General features: G+C 52.8%; 2 protein-coding genes across 3 annotated transcripts in view; both read left to right on the forward strand.

Annotated features, from left to right (window-relative positions):
- The window catches only part of XKR5 (XK related 5), a 62112-nt gene extending 59608 nt beyond the window's left edge, over nucleotides 1-2504 (forward strand). Inside the window, exon 10 of the transcript XR_006577861.1 lies at nucleotides 2442-2504. The gene's annotated coding sequence lies outside the window, so the exon portion shown is untranslated. The remainder of the gene's footprint in view (nucleotides 1-2441) is intronic.
- TRAM2 (translocation associated membrane protein 2) overlaps nucleotides 1-18445 on the forward strand; it is a 47864-nt gene extending 29419 nt beyond the window's left edge. For both annotated transcript variants that reach the window (XM_045009019.1, XM_045009020.1), the window contains exons 3-11: nucleotides 2442-2551; nucleotides 2831-2947; nucleotides 8005-8063; nucleotides 9598-9682; nucleotides 10124-10194; nucleotides 11014-11118; nucleotides 12269-12412; nucleotides 13193-13356; nucleotides 14038-18445. In XM_045009019.1, coding sequence (XP_044864954.1) covers nucleotides 2442-2551; nucleotides 2831-2947; nucleotides 8005-8063; nucleotides 9598-9682; nucleotides 10124-10194; nucleotides 11014-11118; nucleotides 12269-12412; nucleotides 13193-13356; nucleotides 14038-14111 — 929 coding nt within the window. In that variant the 3' untranslated portion in view covers nucleotides 14112-18445. The remainder of the gene's footprint in view (nucleotides 1-2441; nucleotides 2552-2830; nucleotides 2948-8004; nucleotides 8064-9597; nucleotides 9683-10123; nucleotides 10195-11013; nucleotides 11119-12268; nucleotides 12413-13192; nucleotides 13357-14037) is intronic.
- The last annotated feature ends 394 nt before the right edge of the window (nucleotides 18446-18839 follow it).

An 18839-nucleotide genomic window follows, 5' to 3' on the forward strand; every position in this document is an offset into this window, starting at 1 on the left:
TCAGTGTTAGAGAGGGCGGACAATTTATGAGTTTACCCTGTGTAAGTTTTATACAGAGTAAAACGGATTTATTTGGGGTTTTGACCCCATTAGGAGCTGGGTGTCTGGGTGCTGGAGATAGGTGACCTGCTGAGCAGTTTTTGATTGAAGTCTGCAGCTTTGGGGGCATGGACCAGACCTGGGTCTGTGTTGCAGCAGGCTAGCGTGTCTGGCTCAACAAGGCAGGGTTCTGGAGTCCCAAGCCAGCAGGGAAAACAGGCTCAGAGGTAAATTAAGCACATCAGGTGACAGTCCCAAGGGGGTGTCTGTGACCGAACCCGTCTCAGTGATGTAGTCAAGCAGGGTCTGTACACAGCTGATTGCTTTGAGACACTGGTAGTGATTTTAAGTGAGTTTTAAGTGTGGTGGCTGGAGAACAGTCAAAGTGGTTACTGGTTTGTTATTTTCTGTTTGCTTATTTTGGGAAAGGGAAGTAGGAACAGAAAAACAGGAAAATGAGTGAAAGCGGTGAAGTGATTGCAAAGTTGGAGCTTTTTAGCTGCAAGTTATAGAAAAGGAGAGGGCGCACCAGAGATTAATGCCACTGAAAGAACTGGAGATAAAAGAGAAAGAAAGAGTTAGCCGGAGAGGAGGCTGCACACAGAAGGGCTATGGAGGCAAAGGCAGCCAGGGAGAAAGCTGCACACCAGCAAGCCCTGGAACTCAGGCAGCTGGAGACTGACGAAAAAAGGTAGGATAAGGAGTGAAAGAGGTAGCAAGCCCTGGAGTTAAAAGACAAAGAGCTTGAGGCCCAGAAACAGGCTGAAATTGAAGCACAGAAAGCTTCCCCAGAGGAGAAGGAAAGAGAGGTGACTGTGTCTTAACTCCAGGGCTAGAGATTGAGGCCCAGATTGCAACCCAGAAGCATGAACTGATTGTAATGGAGTGGAAGAGACAAAACCCTTCAGCAGCTGGCTCCACTTCTCAAAAAATCCACAAATGGGAACGGGTATGCCCGCAGTATGATGAATCCAGTGATATTGCTGAATATTTCATCACCTTTGAGAGACTCTGCACTCTCCTTGTGATTCCTGAAGATTAAAAAATGACTAATTTGGTTGCAAAATTGACTGGGAGAGCTCTGGAAATATTCAATAAGATGCCTATTGACGATGCTTCAAACTACAGTAATTCTAAGGAACTTGTTTTGAAACAGTTCCAGATTACACCTGAAACCTCTGCCAAGATCCTGGCTCCTCAGCTGGGCAACCGGTCAGCCATGGTCCCCATGGGTTGCTAACTGGGTTAGGCTTTTTGGGTGCTCATGAGAAATGGGCTTTGGGCTTGACCATCTGCTCCCCCCTCCATCTCGGCTGTTGTGTGCTAGTGACTCTCTTGTGGGGTGGGGTGGGTGTAGCTTTAGTGGGGGAAGCCTGTGGCTCCTGGTCAGCAGTGAACTCTACCCTCTAGCCCTGGGTCTGGGCTGAAGCACCAGCAGGGGTTGGGCGAGGGACATCTTCACTTGGAATCTGAATAGTGAGAAGTCACTGGTCTCTCGCTCTTTGAACAGTGACTACTGTGAGCTTTAGAATTAAAACCCTCTCTTATAAGAGTCCCTTGTCAGGTGGTTCTGTCTGTCTTGTGGATGGTATTCCAGAAAACCCACCCCAGGAGCCAGACTTGCTGGAGGACTGTCCTGCGAGTGGTAGTTGTCACCCAGCTGCACTCTTTTGTGACCCGTGTTGCAAGCTGTATTATAAGACTGGGTGTGGTTCCCCGGTCCCTCTTTTGGGTGATGCTTAAAATGTCCAAGGGGCGAATCTGAAGCTGGCTGTCTTATGGCCCTCGTTACCATAGTATCTGAGCACCCAACACTCCTGTGAGGGAGGGCACTTCCCCACGGACCACCCAACAGCCTGGGAAGGCTGCAGCCATCTAGCGCTGCCGTGTGTGTTTCTAGTCCCAGGGGAACAAGGGTGCCATTGACAGGGCCTCACTTTGACTTCTGTCAAAAGGAAGGATGGCCCAATGGATAGGCTGCTAATCTGGGACTCAGGAGACTTGGGCTCCCGTGCTGGCTGTGCCATGGACTTCCTGTGTGTCCTTAGTCACTTGGTCTCTCTGTGCTTCAGTTCCCCATGTGTACAATGGGGATAATAGCACTGCCCTGCCTCCCAGGGGTGTTAGGAGGATAAATCTATTGAAGACCGCAAGGCACTAGGGAGCTGATTCTTAGCTCAGCTACGTGTCAGTGTGCAGGGAGCTTTCCCTGCCGCTGCCCATGCTGGGCCCTGATGAACAGAGGCCTCCGGGCTTGGCATCCAGCTTATTTTTTAAAAAAATCACGTCATCTCTGGGTGCCTTTAAAACCCAACCCCTGCCCCCGTCTTCGGCGTCGGAAAACAACGGCCTCTTGGCCTAGCCCCAAGGGCTGCAGTGATGATGTTTGTCTCTCTCCCTAGATGGCGAGCTAGTTCACTACCGCTATGGGCTAAAGGACTTGATCACCATCCTCTTCTACATCTTCATAGCAATCATCCTGCACATGGTGTTGCAGGACTACGTCCTGGATGTAAGTTCTGCTTCGGTTCTGAGGGAAAATCCCTGGAGGGCCTCTAAAGAGCCCGCAGGCCTCTATGTTGAGTCTTAGTGGCCGCAGCTGGCCTCTGCATGCTGGCCGACCTTTCTGTGCTGGTTGCTTTGATCGGGGCGGCGGGGGGGTGTCTCTAGGGCTGACATGGTGGCAGGTGAGGTTTCACTTCAGGGGCAGGAGGGAGTGGCTGGTGTTGGGGAGTGAGGAGGGTGAATTGGCGGCATTGTGGCTTATGCCCTCTTATTATTTTTCCCCTAGAAAATCAACAGGCGGCTCCATCTCTCCAAGGTCAAACACAGCAAGTTCAACGAATCGGGGCAGCTGGTAGCGTTCCATCTCACCTCCATGATCTGGTGCTTGTATGTAGTGGTGACGGTAAGCTATGGCTGAGGGCCCAGCCGAGACGCGGCATGGTCCATTTCAGGTTTCCTCTTACAGAGGTTGGGCCTAGGTTGAAGGAGTCTGCAGCAGATACCTGCTCACATGGGTACTTGAGCAATCCCTCTGCTGGGTGTTTTCTGTGCATGTTGGTTTGAGGCAGGCACTGCCCATGCTCTGATTGGTAGGAATCCCTCCAAAGTTACTTACTGTGTGGGGTCGGGGAGTTTCAAGAGAGCAGGCGACCGGACTCCAGAGCCGCACGTGCAGTGGAGGCTCCATGTACTGCTTGGCGAGCTGGACTTGGTCTCTGTCAGAGTTCGGGGATTGCACGGCAGATGGAAAATTCTGTGTCCGTTTCACTGAGCTAAAAACGGGCTTGAATGAACTCAATTTGAGAGTGAATCGTGCAGTCGGTGCGGCAGCAACTGTGCTGTTCATTTTGACATTGCATTTAATTGATTTGAAGCTGTCTCCAAACTTTAAGTTGTCAGTGTGACACCAACTCTGTATTGACAAGACGTAATAATAATGATAATAAATACCGGCCTTTTATATAGCACTTTTTATGACCAGCTCGCAAAGCACACAATGAAACTGCATTGTAGAAGTTATCATAGGGAGCACTGGAGGATCTTGGCACCTTGGGGAGGAGTAGGAGACAGTTTGGGACCAGCCCATGGACTGAGCACATTAGCTGGCTGTTTCTGCAAAAACCGTCAGCTGTGAGACAGCAGTGCTGCCATTTAAACTGTCACTTCAGGAGTCAGAGCGCGCACACTCACACTCACACTCTCTCTCTCTCTCTCTCTCCCCACCTCTGAGCTGTTGTTTCAGGCTGCCGGCAGACTCAGGCAGACGTCACCATGTCCGTTTACATTTGGTTCATGTTTTCAAGGTTGTCTTTGCAAGCATGAAGGCTACAAACGTAGGATGAAATTCTGGCCCCACTAAAGCCAGGGGAAGTTTTGCCGCTGACTATAAGGGCACCAGGGTTTCACCTCGCCTGTGTTGTAGGGAAAGATTCTGGAGCACGTTTCTATGACAAGTGGAAGATTCTCAGGCAAAACCCCTAACCATGGAATTGCATTGTATCCTGGGCCCTGCTTTACAATCCCTTGGCAGGCTGCTCTCTCCCCCTCTCTGGGAAGCCTGTTGTTCTGGCTTTCTGCTATGTGAGGCCCCTTTATTCAAGATGAGAAAGCTGGAAACGTTCAACCAACGGAGCTGTCTGATCGACGGGAGCCAACACATAGTACTGTATAGTCAACAAAGCTGCTGCAAGGGGTAGCTGTGGGTGGGGCTAGCTGTGTGCATTTTAGCAAGAGCAGATCTCTTAACCCAGGATACCAAAGTCCCTGGAATGAGCAGAGAGACGGGGATAAACTCTGCTAAACACGGTTAAGGTCTCTGAACTCCAAGTGTCTTAGTGCCAATTGCTATTCTGCTCACATTCTGATTCCAAGCTGGGGGAGCAGCATAGCATAAAAGACTGGAGATGCCAGGAGACTTTAATATGCATGAAAATGTAAACTGACTTTCCACTGGATTTGGATCAGTTTGCTGGGGGGCAGGGGGCTAGATAAGGCAGAGGCATTGTGCAAACATACTGTAATATGCGGGTTTAAAGCATTAGTCAGTGTCCCCCATCCATGCCCCTCTCTCCTCTGAAAAATCCCAAACGAAACCTACATAATTTCAACTTTAATGCCACAGAACATAAATGCAGTGGACAAAAGTCAGGCAATGCAAAAGTTAAGGATCCTCCTGGCAAGGCTAACTCAGCCGGGTGTGTGTGGAGGGGAGGTATGTTTGGATTGCTCTTAAATACAGGTCCCACACAAAAAGCTTCATGCAGAGAATTGAAAGGGTGCTAACAGTTACTAGAGAGAGTTACCACTTTAACCACTTAATTGTATTAAGCCTCTCATATCTCCCAATGTCAGGAATGCCCCAGTATGTGGTATCCAGCCAGTGCTGGATAGTAACTGACTATTCACTGTCGCAAATTACATGCGACTCCAGCCCCTCGGTAAATAACCCTAAACTCCATCTACAGCACCTGCGCCACCACCCTAGCACCCATGTCCTTCCCAGCAGGCTGACAGCTGCATGCTACCTCGGGCCCCAGCTCCACCTCCAGAACGGCTGGCTCCACCCCAGTTTTACCCCTCCAGATGTAACTCACCTCCACAGTGCTGGGCCCCAGCCTGAGGGAGGTGGGTATCAGGAACCTGCAGTGGGTGGGTGGGTGGGAGATGGCTGTGACCAAGGAACTGGCTGTTCTCCACTGTTAAGAATTAGCCAGGGTGTAAGGGGTTAATGTTCTTGTTGCTCACTATCTCCGGGGGCGGGGGGAGAGATGGGGACACTTCATTTAACAAATAAAAATAAAAAGCAGGTTCACTGTAATTTTGTTTCTGACCCATGTAATTTCCCAGCCTGGTGCAATGGGCTCAGGGCTCCCAGTGCCTCTTTCATTTCCAGTTAATTAAAACCACCGAGTAAATGTTCCTTTGGGAGCTTCACCTGGCCCTGCCAGCCCCTCCCGACCTGCACTGCTTCGCACGCCAATCCAATCACGGGGCATCCCTCTCTCTCAGCCTGTATTACTTGAAAGTCCGTTCATTCCTGAGACGCCTGTGGCTGGTGGATGCTCCTGTGAACGATATGGGGCCTGGGCCATTGAAATAGGTGGCAAAGCGACCGTTGGCTTTGCATCCGCCCTATGGCGCCTGTTCTCTCGCTGCTGGCAGTGGCCACCCTGTCTCTCGTCAGCGCAGCGTTAAACCTTTGGAGACTGCTCATGTAGGTACCTATTTCTGCTCCCCTCTCCCTCCCACCAGGAAAGGCTGGTGTCTGTAGGGTTAAAAAGACTTTGTCCATCCTCCAGCATCTCTTATGCCCCCTGAGAGTGAATTAGCAGCATCCCTCTTGTTTGAGTGCTTCACGGCTACAGTCTCCTCACCCGCCAGCACCATCCTGCTTCTGACATTGCCGTTAGCCAGGGGTGGCAGGACTGGTAGGCAGGGGGGCTAGAGCCCCTGCAATGGAAATATTGTGGGGGCGCTGCCCCTGCATCAGCTTGCACGTGCCCAGGTGGCTTGGGAGGGAGGTGGTTGCAGAGGTGAGGGCTGAACCCAGAGGGGCTAGAATTGCTGCGTCAGGGCCTAGGACCGGGCCGAGAAGCTGAAATGGAAGGCCCAGGACTGTCCTTCCAAGCCTGAAGCTGGCTGCCCGCTCCCGCCCCTGGCCAAGTCTCAGTACCTCCCCATACTCCTCCTCCTATTCCTCTGTCCCCTTCCGCCCTCCTGCCTCTAACTGGGGGCTGCAGCCTCCTCTGTGAACATCCCAAGCTGCTGCTGTGGCAGGGAGCCCCGAGGAGCGGGCGCGCCAGCTGACTGAAAGAAGCTTCTGAGCTTTCTCGCTCTGTGTGCTCTGTCCCCCAGCCAGCCCCTCTCTCTGGCTCCACGGTGGTTTTGCAGAGAAGACGCTGTAAATGAGGGTGAAGTGTCAGAGCTGGCCCTGGCTGCCTGTTTCGCCTCCAGATCCCAACTTCCCCCCAACTTCAATTTGGCCCCAGGTGGAATTATGTCCGACAAAGCCAAGATCTGTTGGGCTCCAGGGTGCCTCTGTTCTCCCGCACTTTCCTTAAGGGAGGGGGAGTTGATGGGAAGAGATTTCCCTTTGGTTTAGGGTGACCAGACAGCAAGTGTGAAAAATCGGGACGGGGTGGGGGGTAATAGCAGCCTATATAAGAAAAAGACCCGAAATTGGGACTGTCCCTATAAAATCGGGACATCTGGTCACCCTACTTTGGTTTGGGAGCGTGGGCTTGTCTACACGGCGAGAAAGTTAGTGTGCACCCCAGACAATCTGCACTAACCCCCTGTGTGGACACTCTTACTCTGCACTAACAGCACCTCAGTGTGCTTCAGCTTAATACGCTTCCAAGGTGCCCAGTCAGTGTGTCCACATGAGGATCTAGCGCAAGGTAGCTATTGCGCTGTAAAATCACACCCTGGCTTAGTGCACACTAGCTGCTCCGTGCAGACAAGCCCCGAATATTGAGCCACTTGTATCTCACAATTCCAAAGCAGCCTGCAGTGTTGAAGACACATGTCTGGCAAACCGAAGGAAATATGGATTCCATGCAAAGATGCTGCATTAAAAGAGCACTCAAGTTTGCAGAGCAAAGCACTATAAAATAAACGGGGGACTGTCCAAGTTCAGGTTTCCTGCACAAGCATTATTATTTATTTGTATCATCCTAGCATCCCGGAGCCCCAGGCAAGGACCAGGAGCCAGGACCACACTGTGCTAGGCACAATGCAAACACAGAACGAAAAGAGCGTCCCTGCCCCAAAGATCTTACAGTCCAAGACAAGTGACCGCAGAGGAGCACAAAGAAACACTGAGACATAACTTGAGCTTCATCCCTTTGGGCTTATGATGGATTTTAATTACAAGATCGCATCCGGTTACCTCTGCCGGACCCAGAGCTCGTTCAGTGCGCTGGCCGGATGGTGCACACTGTTGTAAGCCATTTATAGCTTGGTGGAATCTTTCACTGGATCCCTAAAAGGCAAATGGAACCATCTCTGTCCTTGAACTATCAGGTTTCTGCCCTTTCCCACTGAGAGATTAGCTGGGCTGCAGCAACTTTATCACAGAAAACGCTCCCTGCGTACAAAAATGGCTGAAGAAGTTTAGCTCAATCTTTATTTCAATTCCCCTTCAGATGCAGAGGAGACCTGGAGAGGTGCAGCCCCGTTATGTGGAAGTTGGACAAAGTTATTAACAGCCGTAAGAAGCCTATTAGAATGGCAGTGTTTTGGCAACCTTAACGCTGGCCTTTCTTAACGTGCTTCAGCTTGTAGTAATTGCAGCCGCTCTGAAAGTATCCAGCCTCCAGACCCCTTTTCTCGGTTTCTCGTTATTGACCCGGCATTTAGCCCGTGCGGTTAGAACTGGCACTGACGTGGGTAACCCCAGCGCCGACACGGGCCGATGATTTCTTTTGCTTAGAACTTGCCTCTCCTCTTCTCTTTCAGGAAGGATACTTATCAAACCCGAGAAGCTGGTGGGAAAACTACCCTCATGTTTTTCTCCCGTAAGCGCTCTGTTCTTCAGCTGACCGCTTCCTTCCTCTTTTTAGGTTAATGTGGGGACGTGGCGTGAGAGTCAGTGCCATGTGAATAGGCAGCATTTACCTTGCTGTGTATTTTCAAAGCACTGTGCAAAGGATCCCACAGCCCCTTCCCATGCTGGGATTTCCGGTAAACCCTGCTTTCTACAAAGGTCTTGGGGGACATTTGAAATCTTAAAACAAATTCAGGGGGTGGCGGGGGGTGGGCATTGTGTGATCAGGCACTTCAGAGCACGTCTGCCCCGGTGGTCTGGGACCCGAGAGGCCTGGGTTCAGTTCTGAGCTCCCAGTGACTTCGGGCAAGTCACTTAACTTCTGTGCCTCAGTTTCCCATCTGTAAAATGAGGGATAATTCTCCCCTTCTCATAGGGATGCTGTAACAGTGAATTTGGGAAGGTTTGTGAGGATGGGGGATAGATAGGTACCCAGCCAGAAAGAGGGAGCTCCAGTCAGTGTATAGCCAATGTCTGAGAACCATGGGTTCAGAAACTCAGGAGTCATCTGTCCACTCGTTAGGATGCTAATGGGGGCAGAGAAGTTGGGATTTGCCCAGCTACTCAGCGGCAGAGCTGGGGTTAGAAGTTAGGAGGTTCCTGGCTCCCACTTCCATGCTAAATCCCCAGGAGGAGCTCAGTGGGGTTAGGGGCTGGATGCAGGAATCCCTGGGTGGAATTTGCTGGCCTGTGTTATGCAGGAGGTCAGCCGAGGAGGTGACCACAGTGCTCCTCCTGGCCTTGAAATCTGTGACTCTACATTGTCCTGGCCCAGGACTCCTGGATCCCGTGAATGATTAAACCTTTATATCTGGCCCCTCCTTCCTATGTGCGCACTCCCCTGACTGCTAGTGGGGAACCGGCTCCTAGTGCAGGTGCAAAACAGTCGGGCGTGGAGTGCTCTGCGGTGCCCCGTGCAGTACAAACAGAGCTGTAGCACCCGCAGGCCAAATCCAGAACGAGTCTGAGGCTGCCAGGCCTGCCAGCAGACACCCAATGTTCCATTTTGGCTGCTGGCAAATTCTCCTCTCTCTTCCCTCCCATTCCTGGGGTGCCATAGCGATTAGCTCTTGAAAAGCGGGAACCCCTTGACTTCTTTGCCTAAGGCCCTAGGCCAGTGCCGTTTTCCCAATCCTCAAATAAGAGATTAAAAAAACTAGCCCGATCCTGACCTTCGTCCCCCAGACTGTTTGGGAACCTGCAGACTCTCTGCCTTGCCCGAGGCTTCCGGGGAAAGTCAGCAGGGGACATACCTTCTGCTGAGTTAATTGGCGTAGTAGATCGGGCAGTCTTCTTCCCGGCGGGGACTGGAGTAGCTGGTTTGATTTCCAGGGGTCAGCTCAGGGCATGTGCTTTCTGCTCAGAGGAGTTCTCCCCGCAACCCCCAAAGGGGTGATGCCCCATCCCAGTCCATCGTATGGGGAATATTTACACACCTTGAACTTCCAATCTGGAGCTCTTGGTTTGCCTGCTAGGCTTTCACCTGTCCTGTCCTTGCGTTTCAGGTTCCAGGTGAAGTTTTTCTACCTTTGCCAGCTGGCCTACTGGCTGCATGCACTGCCTGAGCTGTACTTCCAGAAGGTGCGCAAGGTGAGTGCCGGACAAGCCACGCTGCAGGCTTTGCAAAGGCTGCCTCATCCGGTGGAACCGCTGGCCAGCAGATTTGCAGTAGCTTTAAGAAGCAAAATGCCAGACTGCGTGCGTGGAACCTGGGGAGAAGTGCAAGGCTGGGAAAGGCACGGCTGCTGCACGTTCCCCTTAGACTTACTGAGAGCGAGCTTGGCAGCTGCTTTCTCTCAGCTGGCATAGGTGCCCGTGCCACCACATTGCCTTTACACCTGGCCGATTAGGTGGAATCTTCACGGCCGCAGGATGACGTTGCACGTACCACTGGGAGCGCTCCACAAATCTTGGAGGAGCAGGGAGAGCCCCGGACTTACCTCCGTGCTTTGCTGCTCCATTGTGTGCACGGATTCAGATTTCCAAGTGAGGACGGTTGAGCTTCATCTTAAATCTTTGTTCCTTTGCCAGGAGGAGATTCCTCGTCACCTGCGGTACATCAGCCTGTACCTGATGCATATAGCTGGAGCATACCTCTTACAGTGAGTGTTGCGGAGTTTGTTTTATGGGGCCTGCTAAGAATGATGGGAAAATCCTGGTTTCCAAAGGGCGGGTGCTCAGTACTTGCTGAGGGTTGGGCAGCCAAAATCGCTAGTCGCTGTGAAAATCTTGGCCAACACATTGAGACTTGAGTAAGGGAGGTGATTTAAGAACCAGCAATAAATGCAACAAATGATTAGCCTGTGGAACTCCCAGCTTCAGTGTGTTACTGAAGCTAACAGTTTCCAAGTAGGATAATAGCTACTCTTAGGAATGAAGATATTGTCATGACACGTCAGCTAGGACGGATGACATGCCGGCACCTAATACTTTCAGAGCATCGTACAACGCAAACGTCTGCGAGCTGTTGGTCTCAGGCAGGAAGGTGTGATCCCCTTTTTGGTGTCAGGAAAGTCCTTCTCACAGGGTTGGTATTGCACAGTTGGACAAATGCATTCTAAAGGCTTTCATACGCCCTCCTGTGAAGCACGCAGCCTATGTGAGAGGAAGCAGGGTCCAGTGACTAGTGCGCTGGACTACAATTCAAGAGACCTTGGCTTCTGTTCCCGGCTCTGCTACCGATCTGCTCAGTGATAGTGGGCTCTGTGCCTCGGTTTCCCCTTAAACCGTGTCATGTCTATTTCGATTGTAACCTATCTGGGGCAGGCATGTGTATGTCCAAGGCCCAGCGTAACAGGGTCCTGATTTTGACTGAAGCATGTAGTCCGCCGAACAAACACCAAGTAGTGGTAATATGGTAGATGACTGACTGGAGCTCAGGTCTGTTCCAGTATGGCAATGCCTGCGTCTTCTCTCTGTAGCCTAACCCGCCTGGGGCTCATCCTCTTGCTGCTGCAGTACTTTGCTGAATTCCTCTTCCACATGGCCCGTCTCTTCTACTTCACGGATGAGAACAACGAGAAGCTGTAAGTACACCGAGCTGAGAGGAAAGATTCGCCCCTTGCCGGCCGGAGCTGTCATCAAATGGAGTCTAGGGGGAGCAGGGGAGTCTGTCGTCCTTCTCCAGAACGGATCTGCAAGGGGTCTCTCACCTTGGGGCTGGAGGGGGAGGTGATGGGTGCTACAGTTCCTGACTAGCCTGTTGGGAGTGGGCTGGGAGATCTCCACAGCACAGGTATGAAGAGGGCACTCAAGGCTGGATTAACTCCAGGCTTGATTTGGTAGGTATAAGAACACCTGATCAGTGCAGCCTGTGAAGGGCCTGGGACCTTGTGTAGTCATGTACGGTGGTGTAGTCTAGTGGATAGACCATGGGCCTGGGAATCAGGAGACCTGGGTTCTATCCCTAGCTCTGCTGCTGGCCTTCTGAGAGATATTGGGCCAGTCCCATCTTCTCCCCATGCCTCTTTTTACTCTCCCACCCTTTGTCTTGTCTATTTAAACTCATCAAGACAAACTCTCACTAGGTGTATGTGCAGGGCCTAGCGCGGTGGGGCCCTGATCTCAGTTAGGGCAGCAGGGCGCTTTCCTAACACAAAGAATAGTGAATATAGAAAGATACTGGAATGGTGGTGACGTTTGATGCTCCTGTTGCAGTGGGGTGCATGACCACACACAGCAAAGGGCATCAGACCCAAAGTCCCCCTGGGCCTGAAATTCACTAGTGCCAACTGTGGGCAAATGTGCCAGGAGACCCTACGCGCACGCACCAAGTGATGTGCTCTGGAGTGGAAGGTTGATAGCCCTGGGGACTTAAGCTCTGCCCATCCTGTTCAGCACGGGCACCAGCCAACCTGCCTCCTGCTTGACTTGGCAGGACCATCTCACGCGTGGCCTGTTCAGGCAATGGCACCCGTGCTGAGGCTGCAGGAAGGGGGCCGGCTGTGACAGTTGCATAGCACTCCTAGGCTGAAATAACCTCTCTTTACCCAAAGTTCAACCCTGTTAAAGGTGGGTCCCCAGGAACAACGTGCTGCTCCTGGGCGTCTTGAGGCCGTTTCCTGGCCTGAATGTCTGTGTCTCGTGACTCCTGCTGCCCTTCTGGGTAGGCTGGGTGTGCGCCCCCACTGCGGATGCAGGCTCATCCCAATGACGTTCCTGTTTGAATTCACACAGGTTTAATGCCTGGGCAGTGGTGTTCGTGGTCACCCGGCTCTTCACCCTCACCCTTTCCGTGCTGGTCATTGGCTTTGGGCTGGCTCGGGTGGAGAACCAGGCATTCGACCTCGAGAAAGGAAACTTCAACACTCTGCCTTCCAGGTAAGACGTGGCCACGTGCTGTTCCGTCGGCTTCCTGCCCGTAGGCTGAAACGCTCTGCCGGATTGCTTAACGCGTGCTCACGTAGTCAGGAAGGGGACTGATGAAAGCAGTAGGGATGCCCGTGTTCAGGTTCTCTACCCATCTACTCCCACTCGACTCCCCAGGCCTGGGCCTGTAAAGTCAGAGGGGTCTGAAAATCCAACTGTCTGCTGCTTGGAACTTCTCCCGTACCGAGGGTTCTGTAGATGCAACATAACGCTGAGCGAGCAAGCTGGATGCTAGGCTGTCTTGAGGCTCAGCAAAATTGTCTGTGAACCGTAGTGTGAAGAAAAGAAAAAATCCTTGTTTGCTCAGTAGAGGGATGAAGAGATCCCTCATGTAAGGAGGTGGCACTTACGTACAATCCCTTTTCTAGCCATAACTGCAATTTAAGGGACCTGGTCAACCTGAATCCTCCTTCTGTCTGGCCGTGTCTTCCCTCCTGGTGTCAGAGAGGAGCCTAGGGACGTGGCAGGCGTGATTGTACCTAAGCAAAAATTGGCGGCGGGGCTGGCACCTGGGACAACTACTCCCTCCCCTCAGGTGTCCTCACAGGACTGGTCTGTGGGCTCTGGAGAGCACCGGGCTCTGTAGCGTTGAGATCGCTGTGGTCTTTGGGTGTGACGGGCCATTTACTAGCTGGCTTGGCTGGGTTTGGAAGTGGCTGCAGGGCCCCTGGCTGCAGCCTCTCTGCTCCGTTCTCAGCCTGACTCTTCTCTGCCCCCGCCCCCGCCCCCCAGGATGTTTGTGCTGTCCCTGGTGTGCCTCTTCCAGGCCTGGATGATGTGGCACTTCATCCGGTTCCAGCTGCGGCGCTGGCGGGAGTACCGGGACGAGCAGAGCGCTAGGCAGAGAGCAGCCGCCCTCACCAAACAGCAGTCCAAGCCTGTCAAGAGGGAGTCAGGTAAGTGCCAGGGTGGGGTGCTGAGAGCGGGGCCGTGTGTGGCTGAGCTGGGGGCGAGAGGTAAGGGCCCAGGCTGCCATCGGGTCCCTTCCTCTGCTGCAGAGGGATCAGTAATGGCCAGGAGCCATCGGGGCCCCAGCTTTGTCCTAGAATTCCCAGCCAATGGGAGCTGCAGAGCTGTGCTCGGGGAGGGGGCAGCGCACTGAGCCCCCGTGGCTGCCCTTGAGCCTCGGGGCCGCAGGGATCTGGCCGTCGCTTCCAGGAGCTGTGCGGAGCCAGGGCAGGCAGGGAGACTGCCTTAATCCCTCTGCACCACCGAACGGACTTTTAATGAGCCACCAGCGTCCCTTTTCGAACAGGTGTTCTAGTCGAAAACCGGATGCCTGGCAACCCCACTCTGCCTGTCCAGCAGCGTCGTGCCCCAAAGGCTGTGCTGGGGCCTTGCTCAGGAGCGACAGCGTTCCATGAGGCAACCCGACCCCGTAGGGTCTGGTGGCATCACGGCACAAGGTGGAAGAAGGGCTGCAGGGTGCTGATGTCCCTCTGCAATCCTGCATGAGCCCAGGGCAGAAGCAGCGGAGGACATGACAGTTCTTACCCCTGGCGCTAAGCGCTCGCCCCCTCTAGGCCAGTGAGGCCCCAGTCGAGTGTCCCTGACTCGCTGTGCTCCCCTGCCCCCAGGTTACCATGAAAACGGAGTGGTGAAAGCCGAGAACGGAACCTCCCCGCGCACCAAGAAGCTCAAGTCTCCGTAGAGCTGAAGGCTCGTCTGCCAGGGAGGAGGGCGAGAGACCAGGACTAAGCACCAGCCCCTCCCTCGGCCTCCCAGGTGCTGAATGGCTTGGAAAGTCTCATCTCTAACCCCCCCCACCCCAGACCATTTGCAATAAAACCAAAAAACCTTGCTCCGTCACATGGCCTGCAGGAGCCAGACCCAAACCTCCCGTCCTCTCCTTCCTCTCAGTTTTATCGTCAATCAGCGTGCAATTTTTTTCCCCCTCTTCCTGAGTGTTTTTTCTTCCTTTTGTGTTTTTGTTACAAATGGGATGGTTCCAAGCAAACAATCCCTTTTCTAAAGGAGGTTCTTCCCCTTCCCTCTGGGCATTGCCCTGCGTCCTGGCCTTGGAGGGGCAGGCGGCTGCTTTAAGGTGCCTGGTGACCATGAGGGTAGAGGTTTTGGGAGCTGGGGGAGCCATGCCCTGTGCGCAGAGCGTCTCTCAGTATCAGGGTGGCATCCTTCGGTGGTGTTGCCACGGCTGGAGTTCCTGGGTGAACTGCAGGGCAGCCTTGCATCCAGCAGGATTGCAGAGGCAGGCCAGGTCTGGATTGGGCCTGTTGCATCAGGGCACAGGGAGGTGACCTTAGATGTGCTTTGCATCGTGCTGGAGTTCCGGAAAGTGGCATCCCTAGCAGTCTGCGGCAGGAGATGAGCTCTGAGGCCGGTTCTGCCCACCTCTCTCCCTCCCCTAGGTGCGGTGACTGGGCTCTGCCTCTGCCCTGCAATTCCTAGTGCCTTACTTGGGATGATGTCACCCAGGGAGTAGCTCAGGCCAAACTCAGTTGAGGATGTATAAGCCCTGAGACCCCCACCAGCAGGTCAGCCCTGGTCCCATACCTCACTGCTCCTTCAGGATGTGCCGCTTTACCTCACCTAAGTGCTGGCTTAATCCTGTGGCATTGTGTTTGCGTAGCACTCGTGCTGCATGCAGAAGAGCAGATTCCCTGCCACTCAGAGTTTATCTGTAACGGGGCCTTTCACCTCATGCCTCACCGCTGCCCTGAGCTGCCCCTGCCATCCCAGGCCAGCTGTGCCCTCTCTGCTCCAGCTGCAGCCACCAGCTTCTGTCTTTCCGCTTCACAGGCCTCATATCCCCTGAGGGGATTGTTAATCCGGGATCCAGCCCATGCATCCCTTCCTGGGCTGGGTGGGAATAGCAGAGAGCAGCCTGTGGAAGTGGGAGTGCCTCTCGCCCGATCCATGCCACCGCCCTCCCCAGCTGGTGGATGGAATCGTCTCAAATCTACCTCAGAGGCCGCCTCTTTCATACGATCACTCTCCCTCGACCCCTTGTTGGCTGCGTATGTTGGAAGGAGACGTGTGGGAATTGTTTGAGCGCCCATTGATTCTGTCCACTGCCCTCTTCCGAATGGATGGAGCCGTCCCACTTGAAGGGCTCTGTCAGTGCCACGCGCTGGTCAAGACTTGCCAGGTTGCCCTGCAGCAGAGGGTATTTCTCTCGGAGGAAGGTGCCCATAAGCCAGACTTTGCAGTGGGCATGGTTCAGTGCAGTGAGGTGACTTGGTGCTTCCCTTCTGCTTCGTTGGGGTGGGAGCTTCCCTCTTGGCAAAGCTGGCTCAGCTGCCCTTTCTGTTGGGGTGATGGGTAGCATTTCCCTTTGGCTGAGCGTGGAGAGGGTGTCGCTGCTCCCAGAGAGGCAGGGAGAGAGGCAGGCAGGGGATAGCAGGGGTGAAGTGTCATGGAATCTCTTCTAATGCAGATTGGGATCAGGGTTCTTCCTTCCTAGCTGGGGTGAGTGACATGGGCCAGAATAAACCAAACACAATGTTCCTGACTTGTTTCATGCTGCTCCCTGTGGCCTTCCTTACTGGAGGTGATTGTAACTCATGCTCTCTGGCCTTTTGTTTTTTGGGGTGGTGAGAGGAACGGGCTGGCTGTGCTGCTTTCACAGATTTTGAGTCCTCTCCACACCTGTTCTCTCCCCAGCACAGGCAGAGGCTGCCAGTGTGGGAGACAGAATACCTGGGAGCCTGAATGCAGCTTTGAATGTCAAAGGAGAGCCACTAGCTAGCATCTCCTAGGGATCTTCCTCCCGCTCCCCCAGTATCTTGGAGCAGAGCCCCTGGGAACACCTTGTGACTGTCCCTCCTTAGCCCTGGCGGGACAGATACTAGCAAAGCCAGCGCTTGGGCAGAGCAGCGGAACCGGGCGGGAAAAGAATGTTACACCAGCGAGCGAGCTGGGACCCGAGCTGTTGGCCCCCGGGCCTAGCACCGTTCACCCTTCCATACCTCTCCCCTTTCTCTTCTGCTCCCAGCCGGGAGGGGATCGCTGAGCCCTGCAGGGAGTGACTGCTCCCCAGATCTCTCCAGAGCCGGAGCTGCCTTGCTCCTCTGATGTCAGAGACTTACTGCAGCTGAGGAGCTGAGCCTCCTGGTTAAAAGGTGGCTTGTTGTCAGATCCAAATAAACCAGGCTGCTGAATGATTCCTTCCCCCCGCCTGCCCTGCTCCAGGTAGCCTTTCCTCTGGCACAAGCCTGCGAGGCCGTAAAGTAGCTCGTTGTCTCTATATACCAAGTGCCTTACATTGCGGTATAGTCTGTACTCTCTTGCCTATGCGCTGCCTCAATAGCTCTGTGCCCTCGGGCTCTGTGTATATGTCTGATGTGTATGTTCCATATTTAGTCACTGGGGAAAGGGACAGTTCACGCTGGAAGTAGCCCCTCATTCTCTATGTCTTTTCGATTTGTAGAATGGTTCCTTCCTCGGTGGCTAAAATCCCCTTCCCTTTTTCTGCCTAGATCGGTTGGCCCCTGCAGTGATGCCCCCTGGCTGCCATTTCACAGGCATCGCTGGGGTCATTTGTGGCTGGAGGAGCTCCCATCCCATCCCATCCCTCCCAACACAGAAACTCTTGCTCCTCTCTCCTCCAGTGCACATACCGTCCCTGGCTCTGCAGTCACTGGTGCAGCTCTCCTTGCATTTCCTAGCAAACCAAAACTTCCTCTCTAGCCTGGAGAAACCTCCTCCTTGTAGAGGTGGATTCTTTTCTTTCCCAGTCTCTAGTGTAAACTCTTTCATTGACCAATCCACGTACAAAGGGGCAGAGCGCCGGGGGAAGGGGAGACCCACTTCTCGAATGAGTCCTCTTCTTGGGCCCCATCACACAAAGTGCTGCGCATCTTCTGCAACAGGTTGAGTGCCCCCATCTGCTAGAAAGCTGAGGGCACTCAGGATCATGCAGAATTGGGACTTGGGTCCCGGATTCAGTGTTATAGCACCGCTACTCCACTCCCTCCTGGGTTGTGCAATAACCCACCTGGATCATGGTCACTCCTCAGTGCTTGCATCCATCACCAATCCCTGGGAGGGGAGGATCCCTGAGATGAGGCCAAGTTGTGATAATTGCATGGAGCACAGAATGCCTCCTCACCTGGGCTGTGGCAAAGTCTCTTAAGAACCAGCAGTTCTTCTCCCTCTCCTTGTCCCAGATGGATCTTAGAGGGGTGGAAGTTGGGGAGAATGTAGCATTTTGCAGATCAGTATCTTTTTTTAAAAAAAGTTTGTTGAATGAATCTTCCTTGCTCAATGGGGCATTAAAGTTTGTATTTTTGTAGGATGACTTTTCCCTGCCTATCATACACAGGTGTAGCGAATAAGGGATAGGTTTCTCCCTGGTTTTTCTATTAAGTGGAGGATGGTCTCTCTTCAGAACTAGTCATGAAATCTGTAGGTGGGTGGTCTTCATTCCAGTGGATTGGAGTTACAGCTACATCTGACTATGGAGTCCAGTAGTTGGAAGCTGCAGCTACAGCTGACTTCTCTCTATAGTAGAGGGTGTCTACAGCTGTCTGACTGTACGGCTATAGCAGCTCCTTTGAGTGCATAACAGATGGCTCAAGTTGGCAGTCTTTATATTGACACTATAAACTGGGTCACTCGTCTCTCTATGTCATGTGTACTTCTTACCAGAGGGAGGGATGGACACAAGACGCAAAGTTTGGGTGGGTCCTTGTATCTCTCTTTTTAACCTGTTTAATTCTGCGGACCAAACTTCAACAAAGAAACTCAAGGAAAATTCTGTTCTTCCATATTTATGCTTTAGTGCAAACGTTCTCTTCCTTTGTTGTGTATTTTAATTTGTTTTGGTTTGGGGGGGTTGGTTTTTTGGATAACCGTTTCAACTCCCCCCCTGACACACACACACGTTTTTATTCTTCCCCTGTCATTTAAAAAATAAAAACCAATTTTGTATGGAATTTTTTTTGTTAAATGGCTTTTGTGAGCAAACTCTCAACAAAGATATTTTCTGAAATAATAAAAGGCATAGAATCATCAACTGGTGCTTAACACTGCGTGTGTGTTTCCTCAATTCGCAAATACCTCATTGCTATGACTAGCTATTCTAGTGTTCCCAAAGCATAATGGGACAGACCCACCAGGTATGGCAGAGAAAGGTGCCATCTGCTCCATTCGGTGTTTGACCTTCTGTCTTTGTCATAGACAACACATCTGCTGGTGGCTGGCTCTTCCCATGGCTAGGACCTGTTCCGTGGTTTGGGTGCAGGCAGCATGTATGGGAAGTGATTCCTGCCCAATATGCTGAGAAAGCAAGTGGATTCTGAAGGGTGATTCTATGGCTTGATGCACCAGTGGCTTGTGCTAAGGGCCGCTGATGTCCATGGAAAGACTCTCAGTGATTACAACAGGCTGGGGATCAGGCTGCAGCTCTGGACCTACTGGT

This window comes from Mauremys mutica, chromosome 3, assembly GCF_020497125.1.
Source record: "Mauremys mutica isolate MM-2020 ecotype Southern chromosome 3, ASM2049712v1, whole genome shotgun sequence".
In the NCBI taxonomy this organism is placed as follows: domain Eukaryota; kingdom Metazoa; phylum Chordata; order Testudines; family Geoemydidae; genus Mauremys; species Mauremys mutica.